The sequence below is a fragment of the Podarcis pityusensis genome (assembly GCF_964106645.2).
Source record: "Podarcis pityusensis genome assembly, chromosome: 1".
NCBI lineage: Eukaryota > Metazoa > Chordata > Lepidosauria > Squamata > Lacertidae > Podarcis > Podarcis pityusensis.
The window spans coordinates 81945332-81956305 of NC_138028.1; the positions used below are offsets into that span (position 1 = coordinate 81945332).

Genomic DNA, 10974 nt, shown 5'->3' on the forward strand with positions numbered 1-10974 from the left:
TTCTTCAATAGAAAATTCTATTGTCTCCTTTAACTGAACACCCTGTAGACAAAATATTATTTCCGTTTTGCAGCTTTCCCAGAAGATAACCAGTCCTGTAAAATTCCAATAGTATTTTTCCACTTACAACCATCTTTGTAATGTCCCGAAACTCCTCTAGGGGGATTGTTGTAACTTTGTTTTCTCTAGTCCAAAAGTCCGATTGTTATCCATGTTTTCGCCATTTTGTATCCAAGTTTTAACGGGTTATAGCAAATTGTAACAAATTTAACCAGCAAAGTTCTCATAATAAAATCCTCTCTGCTTTCCGACTTTGACAGCTACTTTGACAGCTGTCAAAATCTCCGACTCTCTTCACCAGGCTCTCTCTTCAATCACCCCGGTTCCCAGGGGGGGGGGTCACGTTTCCCTTCTCCCTCAATTCTTCCTCCAGCACAGTTCTTGTAGTTCCCCATCGTGGAATTCTTAGTTTTTATCAGCAATATAACTCTTTTTGGACCTTGGCTTCCCCGTCCTTGTTTTGGAAGGTTTACAGTAGGGAGGGGGACTGACTTCCTTTTTGGATCCCCCCCCCGCTCGTGTCCTATCCGGAAAAAAATTTTTTTTTTCTCCTTTTGAACCCGGTTTCCAAATTACTCACGGGTTGTTGTTAAGAAGTCCGAATTTTCAATAGAAGAAGTCAGCGCTCTCCGCCGGATGGCATGCGGCTGCGCTCGGCAGGGATAGCAGAGGACTCAAAGCACCACGCTTCTCCCCGGCACCCGATCCGTAGCCTTTAAAAAGGCTCCTTCACGAGTCGGGAGGGCGCTAGCGGTGCCAGCCGAGTCTCCATGTCCACGGCCTCCGTGGCCGTGGTTTTTGAGGGTCCCCGCATCGCCGGTGCGGTAGGACCCAGCCCCTGCCGAGCAGGCTCCCTCCGGAGCTCGGAGGGAGTCCGCCATTCGGCGATGGCGCCAACCCGGAAGTCCTCATGTTTGAGCCTTTTAAATACAGGAATTGCTGTGTACATGGACCCTGGTGAAGTTTAGACACCTGGTGACTTGGAGGTTCATTTACCAGGGGCTTTCTATGTCTGCCCCCGCCAGCATGGACCTCTCCCCATTCCATAGATCTCTCTCTTATTAACCACCTCAGTTTTTTCTCTCTCTCATCAGCTGCTAGCTCAGACAACTGGTTCCCTAACACACACCCCTGATCTTTCTCCCCACCGTGGGCAGAGGTTTCGACAGACTCCGATGTGCTTTGGCTGCTGGCCCAATTCTATTTAGAAAACTTATATCCTTCCCTTCAGTGTACTATTATTCTTTGCCCAAGCCAAGAGACAAGCAAATGTAGGTGGTCAGCTGAGGAGGTGCAGTGCAATGTTTTTCTGCTTGTATTGACAGCCGGTTCCCTGTTGTTTCAAGAGCAAGAAGTTCCTAAACTGCTCCCCCTGCACTCCCTGGGAAGTGACGAGTGATCCCAATTTGTCTGCAGCATGGAACAGCTCTTCATTCAAACGGGGACAAAAGGCTCTGCTTAACTACCTGTGAACTGCAGATAATATTATATCAGACTGAAGCCTGTTGATTTTGCAGTTATAGATTGGGATTAATTCACTGGTTCTGCTATAAACTGCACAGCAGCATTGGGTTAGGCTTGGAATTTCTGCTGTGCTCATTTCCCATCTGTAATTACAATAAATGTTTTAATGAACAAGATGAGAATGGAGAACATGTGTGGCATCTCTCTACCAGTCAGTATGGACAATACTGAGCTAGATGGACCAGTGGCTTGTTTTGTAGAAGGCAGCATTCTAGTTTTCTTATATTTCTCCTCCCAAGTAGGAGCCACGTTCTGTGGCAAGAGGATTTGGGTCCCCCAGATGATAATGGTAGTAGCTAAGGAAGGCCTAGCTATGTGGAAAGTATCACCATCTATTTTCAGCCACTAAGGTGGAATCTACACACATATTAAAAACGCTGTGAAAATGTTTTTTTAGAAAACGTTTTGGAAAATACGTCAAATTTGCCATAGCTCACTTTCACCATCTAGCGTCACATTTGTATATTGCACTTTACAACACATTTAAAACATTTTATATGCAGCTGTATAGCTGAGTCCTAGGTGACAGACTGATAGCTCTTTTTCAATCCAGGTGGAGGCAGGAACTTCCTGCTCTGGTTTAAGAGAGACAAATAAAGTTCTTGTCTAGTTTCCTGACTGGTGTGCCCTCTGCTCATTTCAAGACACCAGTTGCTATTTTCCTTACAGTAGTAGAAAAAGCAGCACCAAGTGCCAGCTTTAGACAACATGTGTGGCTCTTTTCCACGATGGAAAAAAGCTACGGCAGACACTGTCTCCCTGGGCTTTGAAGAGAGAACTTCTGCACCACTCTCCCTATGGGTTCTTCGAAGGCTAAACTTGGGGTGACTCAGGAGACCTGTGGATATTAATGAATATTATAGGAGAGTCATGAATATTCTCCTGACATTTTATATGATTTAGGGTAGATGTTATAGGTTGGAAGAAGGAGAGCTTGGGATCTTGGTCTTGAGTTGGACAGGAGTTTTGAAAGGTGGTTTCAACACTGGGGAGAGACGGAGTGAAAACAACAACAACATTGGGGACAGACAGTTTGGAGGGAGGAGTTGGAGTTGGACGTAGATTATGGAGAGACAAGGTGGCAGGGTTATAGTTTGATAGAGCAGGGTCAACATTGCTGTTAGTCTTTGTTCTATATAATTAAAGTAACCAATGAGAAAGTACATAACTGAAACTGAATTATCATAAAACCTTTTATTCATTTGGCTTCAACAAATGGATGTCTCAATTACACATTCAAATACTTGGTATCTGGGGTGGCAGTGGAAATTAAAAAAAGAGTCTGGAAATACCTCTCAGAGACCCAGCACAAGGGAGTACAACTTACGGGGAGGGAGGGAGGGAGAGAAGATGATGCCCAAGGACCATATAGCTGAAGGATGGGTTGCATGAAAAGCGAGTTGGAAAATGGCCCATGAGTGTCCACCTTTCCCAATGCCTAATAGGTCTCTTCTGTCCCATGATGGCTTTGTCTCCTTCTTTCTCAGGTGCTACAAATCTGTGGATGTGGCTATGAGGAAATAGGGCAGGAGGAGACAAACCATGGAGGGTGGGCAGGGAAGTATTGAGAAGTAGAGCACTAGATGGTGCCTAACATACAGCATCACCACAAAGTTATCAGTTTGGTCTCCTGCTAGTGTCTGCTGTCTCTTAAATTAATAAGGATACCAGAGAGTGGTTCTTCATTCTCTAATCCAAAGTTGTGGCCTATGGCCCACTAAGCTGTTGCTGGACTACAGCCCCCATCGTCCCTGAGCATTGGCCATGCTGGGTGGGACGGATGAGAACTGAGGTCCAACAACATCTTGAGGCCCACAGATTCCACATCACTGGTCTTCTGCGTACTTTGTGGGAAGCAGAGCAACGTCACTGACATTCATTTGGGTGCTATAAATCTTCCAAGGAGTTTCTTGAAGGCTGCCTTCACATCTTTGTTGCGCAAGCTGTAAATGAAGGGGTTGACCAGGGGGTTGACCACGGTGTAGAAAAGAGCATTTGCCTTGTCCGCATTTGGAGTGTGTTGCGAGCTTGGGCGTGAATACATGAGGAGGATGGAGCCATAGTAGAGGGAGACAGAGAGTAGGTGGGCGGAGCAAGTGGAGAAGGCCTTGCGCCGCCCTGCAGCTGAGCGGATGCGTATGATGGCTGTCACAATGCCTGTGTAGCAGCCCAGGATGAGGGCAGTGGTTGCCAGCACATTGCAACCAATGACTGCAGCCAAGATGAGTTCATAGACCCGGGTATCATCACAGGCCATCTTCACGAGTGGTGGTGCATCACAAAAGTAGTGGTTGATATAGTTGCTCCCACAAAAGCTTAGCCGGAAAGTGTTTCCTGTATGCACAATAGCATTAGCAAAGCCAGCTACATAAGAGCCAATGACCAACTGGGTGCAGAGCTTCTTAGGCATAGCAGTGGAATACAGAAGTGGTTTGCAGATGGCCACATAGCGGTCATAGGCCATGGCAGCTAGCAGGAAACATTCACTGTAGGCTAAGCCAGCTGAGAAGAAGAACTGAGCTGCGCAGCCTGCCAGGCTCATGCCGTTGTTCTCAGACACACAGTCGTACAGGATCCGGGGAGTGTAGACGGAGGAGTACCAGACATCCAGGAAGGAAAGGCTGCCCACAAAGAAATACATGGGCGTGTGCAAGCGGGAATCTAGGTAGATCAGTGTGATGAGACCCAGGTTTCCAGTCAATGTGAGAGTGTACGAGACCAGGAACAGAACAAAGAAGAGGATCCTCAGGAGTGGATCTGTCGTGAAACCCATCAAGATGAAGTTGGTAAGATGTGTGCGGTTGCCTTCAGTTTCCATCATCACCATGGATCTCACCAATTGATTCAGGGAAGAGGAAGAGTAATGCTGTCATTCCCCTCAATGGTATTATATAGAGCACACCTGTGATTTGGAGGGATGGATTTATTAAAACGACATACAAAATGTAATATGTTATTTTCCCCCCTTGTTTTACAATAGCAAAAGAAGATATTTCCTTTTTCCATCTGGCAATGTGAAACTCCTCGCAAATTAACCACTACTAAAGTTAACCAGTGAAAGATGGATATGCTCTTTCTGCCTCAAATATTGTGGGATCAGAAGCTTTGGTGGTGAGATACAGAGAATAGCCGGGGAAATTGAGGTGAACTGAGAGGACATTGTGCTGAGGCAATGAATCTGAGGAGTAATTTTAAGCCTTTCCAGGCTGACTTTGTTCGCCAAAACCAAAAATTCATGACTGACAACTTGATAACAGCTGTAGCAGGATATGTGCAATGCAGGTGACGGGCTGGTTGTACATTAGTGTGCTACATTTGGTGGATCACTTGTCCATTGCTGGACATTTGATGTAGTTGACTATGCTATGCCATGGTTATTGACAACCATGCTGGAAAAAGCAAGATGCCTTCAAATATGTGGAAGGCAGCACAAACATCTTCTGTTCTGTTCTGTTCTGTTCTGTTCTGCTCTGTTCTGTTCTGTTCCAGGTACACACATAGGGAAGGCACTCACCAATGTGCTATGGAGGAAAATAACATGTGAAGCAGTAGCTCACCTTCTACAGGGATTATACACTAAGGGGAGGCATACAATTTGGAACGCAGACTCCTTGCACTCACCTGATCAATTCTTAAGGCACATTTTGTAGATATGAATCATGAAGATGAATGATGGAGTTGATGTCACAGGAATCCTGCAAGTGACAAAAAGGGGAAAAGGTATTTGCAGCAATTTGGCCTTGTCTATAGTTGTATCAATATCCCACAGTCTATGATTGGGTTTGGAAGACCCTGGTGGCCTTCAGACGTTGTTAGAACCAACTCCCATCAGTCTAGGGCTGCCATACATCCTAATTTTCCAGGACATGTCCTGGAATTCGCCTCCGAAAATGGCCTCCTGGATTATTTTTCAGAAATAGGGCAAATGTCCTGGCAAACTGGCACTGGGGGTTAAATTGTGCCAAAATTGCCTTAAAAAGCTCCGAAACTCAGTCAAAAAGTCCCAGCTAGTACTGGTCAGTGATGATGGGAATTGTGGTCCAGCAACATCTGGAAGGCCGCAAGTTGTCCACCTCTGGTGTATTATATCCCTCATCTTTTTACCTTTTTAAATATATACTGCAGGAAACACTAGAGTACTGGCCAAAGTCAGATTAGTAGAATGGAATTCACCTCCAACTCTGATTAAATAGTATATTGCAGCCTTCCAATCGCTTCTTAATACTGGCTACCTCTAAATAACTGAGTGCAGAATATTCCCACCCACCCTCCAGTTGAAATGTTATATTAGAAAATGTAAAACTCTTCAAAAGTGTTTTTCCTGGGAAATCGGAAAAAGTTTCCTGTAGTGTAACTGTCCAGAGTATGGTTTATAAAAGAAATGCCACAAGAGGAATTACTGCAACTCAGCACCAGAGAGCATACTCAGGCAAGGAACTGACATAACTATGTGTAAACAAATAATTCTACATGCCTTATCAAGAAATAGTTTAACCGGCAGGATATGGCTGTGTACACACAATACCGTTAAAGCCTATCTGAAACACATTCTCCGCCTGAAAGAATTCTAGCCACTACAGTCTGTTAAGGGTTACTGGCAAGTGTAACTCTGTGAGTGGTAAAATAAAATGCACATAATTCTTTGAGGGAAAGAATGTGCTTTGGATATGCTTTAAACGTTGAGTGTGTTCACAGCCGTCAGGGACTGCTTGGTCACAGAGGAATGATAGGAGGCACCAGTTGGGGAACCTCCAAGGGAAGACGGCTCAGAGCCCAGGGATCGGTGGTAGGATGACTATGAGTGGTCAGAGGGAGGAGAGGGAGAAGACTAGGAAGAGGAGGTGTCAGAAGCTCAAGAGGTAACAGGGTTTAGTGAGAAGGGAGAGTCTGTGCAACAGAGAAGTCCAGAGTTAAAAGCTGAAGCAGAAGCAGAAGAGGAGGGAGGCCAAGCGGTCCTCTATGGCCTATTCATGATGATTTGCTCTCAGGGCAGTTATACACAGTCCTGTTTTCAACGCAGTTTGCATCTTCATGGGATGGCCACACTACTCTATTCTGAACTTAAAAATGGAAAGTGTAATGCTGGTGGTCAACAAAAGAGGTTTAAAGACCGTCTCAAGGCAAATCATAAAAAATGTAGTATAAACACCAACAATTGGGAAACATTTGCCTGCAAGTGCTCCAATTGGAGAACAGCCTTTACCAAAGGTGTCATGGGTTTTGAAGGCACTTGAACTCAGGACGCAAGGGAGAAACGTGCTAAGAGGAAGGCACCCTCGGCAAATCTACACCGTGATCAACTCCCGCCCAGAAACCAATGTTCCCACTGTGGAAGGACGTGTGGATCCAAAATTGGCCTCCACAGTCACCTACGGACTCACTGTTAAAACTGTGTTTATGGAAGACAATCTTACTCGGCTATGAGTGATCGCCAAAGAAGAAGACTTCACTTCCTGTCAGTGCATATCCCATAATATTTTCCTGTTGAAATTCTTTTTATACCACATATGTTCTGTTTTTTTATTTCCCCTCCTTTGTTGTGCTAAAGCGTCTCTGGACAGCAGTAGTGCTGGGGAAGCATTGCAAAATAGCTGAAAAACAGAATAAATCCGTTTGCAGTTCTGAGCCATTTAGGGGTTTAGAGGGTTTTTTTAGAAAAGCATTTTGATTTAGTTCCAGAAACAAATTAGCAACCACTGCAGGATTGGTTTGATATGCTCATACCCCCTTGCCCATGTGAGTTACCTGACTGCTGAATTCTCTACCGGCTGAAGTTTTCAATCCTTCTTCAGAGGCAGCCTTAGGTATAATGCATTGCAGCAATCTAACCTAGGGGATACCAGAGCATAGATGACAGAATTTAGGCTATCCCTGCCCAGAATTAGTAATTCACCTGGCTATATAAAGTCATTACTTTATATTCTTGTACTCTCTTGTACAAAAAGAAACATGTCATTTGAACCCATGAAATCACTTAGTGATTTTACAGCTGCTTCAAGAGGTAACTGCATTGGATTAAGTTGGAAATTAGGTGGTTTGAATGACAAACCGTGCTTTTTTTTTGCAGGGACAAAAATGTGAATCAAAATAATTTGGTCTTCCATGGGGCAGACTGAAATCCTTTTTTTGGTTTTCAGTTATTTCTGTAAGCTTATGTGCTTTATTATAAGCTATAGCCAGAACTCATGAAGGATTATGGTTCTGATGAAAGTCATATATTTTCAGTTCTTGGAAAAAATTACTCTTGAGAAGGGAAACTGTTTTACTGCTGGTCAGTTGGGCCAGAAAATGAGTGTGTAGGCACTGGGGATGGGGGTGGGACACACACGGACCTCTCAGTTTCTCATCTTTCTAATTTTAAGCTCAGTCCTCCACATTTCGAAGTTGGTTTGTGATTTTTAAAAAACCCATCATTAACATTCACTAGCATCTTAGGGCAAGTTTTACCTACTATATATTTGCATGTAATTTTGCCTCCTGTACATTTTTTGGGGGGCGGCGAGAAATAATCCTCCCTAGCACACTGCATTCTTATGTTACTTTCACCAGTATATCCATTCTTATGCACACTTTGGCATATGCTTTTGTGTACACATTTCCTGAATGCACACGGGAATCTGGTGCAAGAAAAGTGGTCTGCTGCCCAGATGGGAAGTTTAAGCTGAGCAAAGAGTAGCATGGAAACCGACTGTGGGGACATCACTAAGGTCTACACCAGGAAGAAGCAGACTTACCTGTATGAAGCTCGGTGAGTTTTCCTGTTGCCTGCAAAAGGTGGCTTATATTGAAATGTTCCCTGTGCTCCAGCCAAGCTAAAGTGACCACAGTTCTTCCCCAAGAGTCTCCCCAAGTCAGGATAACTCAATAAGCTCCCTATAGAAACAATTAGAATGTTTGCTTCTTCTTGATGTTTTGATATGGGAATAAGGATGCAAAACTATTGTCTCTCTCTCCTGCTCACTAGAGAATTTACACCAAAAGGGAAGAAAACACCACAAATATAACAAACCACTTGGTCTGTGAGTTCTCCATGTTGGGTTGCCATATTTCAAAAAGTGAAAATCCGGGCACTTTTACAGACGGCCGAATCCCGGCTATGTCTGGGAAATTCTGGACATTTCTGTCTGGTTGGATTTTTTAAATGTGGCAAAATGTCTGGGGGTTTTTCTTTACGGTAACCCAATAAAAGTTTTCTAGTGCATTAGACTCAAATCTAAGATGGACTATATGGAACTGGCAGAAATGACTGGCAGAATCCGAGACCAGGGAGAAGAGTCGATGGAAGAAGATTGGAAAAAGTTTGAAGACTATTTACAGAAATACTGTAAAATTAATGAATGTTAGAATGATGTTGGATAGAAACTAAGTGGTTTCTAGCTGTAATGTTATAAGGGAATATGAAAAAATGGACTATTAATAGGTAAAAATCTAATGTTACAATACTTTAAGATTGAAGATTAGGATAAACAAAGAGGGGAGGGATTTGCTGAACTAACAAACTGAATTGGAATACAGAAAAGGGAGGTGTGAGGAGGTCCGGGAAATAAGCAAATGAAAGATAAGTGATTGAAAAACTGAATTGTTTTTAACTATTTTTATTTTGTATTTTTCTTTTTTCTTTTTTTATTTTGTAATATTTTGAAAATCTTAATAAATATCTTTGGGGGGGAAAATAGACTCAAATCTAAGGCACCTGGCTAAGCTAGTCTGCAGCAGAGAATTGCAACAGAGAACCTGTTCCTCACTTCCACACAGTGGAAGTGAGGAACAGGTTTAAGGATTTAGATTTGGTGGACAGAGTGCCTGAAGAACTATGGATGGAGGTTTGCAACATTATACAGGAGGCAGCAACGAAACCGTCCCAATGAAAAGGAAATGCAAGAAAGCAAAGTGCCTGTCCAACGAGGCCTTACAAATAGCGGGGGAAAGAAGGCAAGCAAAATGCGAGGGAGATAGTGAAAGATACAGGAAATTGAATGCAGATTTCCAAAAAATAGCAAGGAGAGACAAGAAGGCCTTCTTAAACGAGCAATGCAAAGAAATAGAGGAAAACAACAGAGTGGGGAGAACCAGAGATCTGTTCAAGAAAATTGGAGATATGAAAGGAACATTTCGTACAAAGATTACCATAATAAAGGACAAAAATGGTAAGGACCTAACAGAAGCAGAAGACATCAAGAAGAGGGGGCAAGAATACACAGAGGAATTATACCAGAAAGATATGGATGGCTTGTACACCCCAGGTAGTGTGGTTGTTGACCTTGAGCCAGACATCCTGGAGAGTGAAGTCATATGGGCCTTAGAAAGCACTGCAAATAACAAGGCCAGTGGAAGTGATGGTATTCCAGCTGAACTATTTAAAATTTTAAAAGATGATGCTGTTAAGGTGCTACACTCAATATGCCAGCAAGTTTGGAAAACTCAGCAGTGGCCAGAGGATTGGAGAAGATCAGTCTACATCCCAATCCCAAAGAAGGGCAGTGCCAAAGAATGCTCCAACTACCGCACAATAGCACTCATTTCACACGCTAGCAAGGTTATGCTTAAAATTCTCCAAGGTAGGCTCAAGCAGTATGTGGACCGAGAACTCCCAGAAGTGCAAGCTGGATTTAGAAGAGGCAGAGGAACCAGAGACTAAATTGCAAACATGCACTGGATTATGGAGAAAGCTAGAGAGTTCCAAAAAGACATCTACTTCTGCTTCATTGACTATGCAAAAGCCTTTGACTGTGTCGACCACAGCAAACTATGGCAAGTTCTTAAAGAAATGGGAATGCCTGATCACCTCATCTGTCTCCTGAGAAATCTCTATGTGGGACAAGAAGCTACAGTTAGAACTGGATATGGAACAACTGATTGGTTCAAAATTGGGAAAGGAGTACGACAAGGCTGTATATTGTCTCCCTGCTTATTTAACTTATATGCAGAATTCATCATGCGAAAGGCTGGGCTGGATGAATCCCTAGCCGGAATTAAGATTGCCGGAAGAAATATCAACAACCTCAGATATGCAGATGACACAACATTGATGGCAGAAAGTGAGGAGGAATTAAAGAACCTTTTAATGAGGGTGAAAGAGGAGAGCGCAAAATATGGTTTGAAGCTCAACATCAAAAAAACGGAGATCATGGCCACTGGTCCCATCACCTCCTGGCAAATAGAAGGGGAAGAAATGGAGGCAGTGAGAAATTTTACTTTTTTGGGCTCCATGATCACTGCAGATGGTGACAGCAGCCGCTAAATTAAAAGACGTCTGCTTTTTGGGAGAAAAGCAATGACAAACCTAGACAACATCTTAAAAAGCAGAGACATCACCTTGCCAACAAAGGTCCGTATAGTTAAAGCTATGGTTTTCCCAGTAGTGAAGTATGGAAGTGAAAGCTGGACCAT

The 10974-nt window shown here is 43.5% G+C and overlaps 1 protein-coding gene across 1 annotated transcript; it reads right to left on the minus strand.

Moving 5' to 3' along the window:
• Positions 1 to 3331: 3331 nt before the first annotated feature.
• Positions 3332 to 4510, minus strand: LOC308473087 (olfactory receptor 9G4-like). Its single transcript, XM_080998343.1, has one exon. The coding sequence runs from the start codon at positions 4409 to 4411 to the stop codon at positions 3461 to 3463; it is 951 nt and encodes a 316-aa protein (XP_080854469.1). The 5' UTR covers positions 4412 to 4510; the 3' UTR covers positions 3332 to 3460.
• Between the last annotated feature and the right edge of the window lie 6464 nt (positions 4511 to 10974).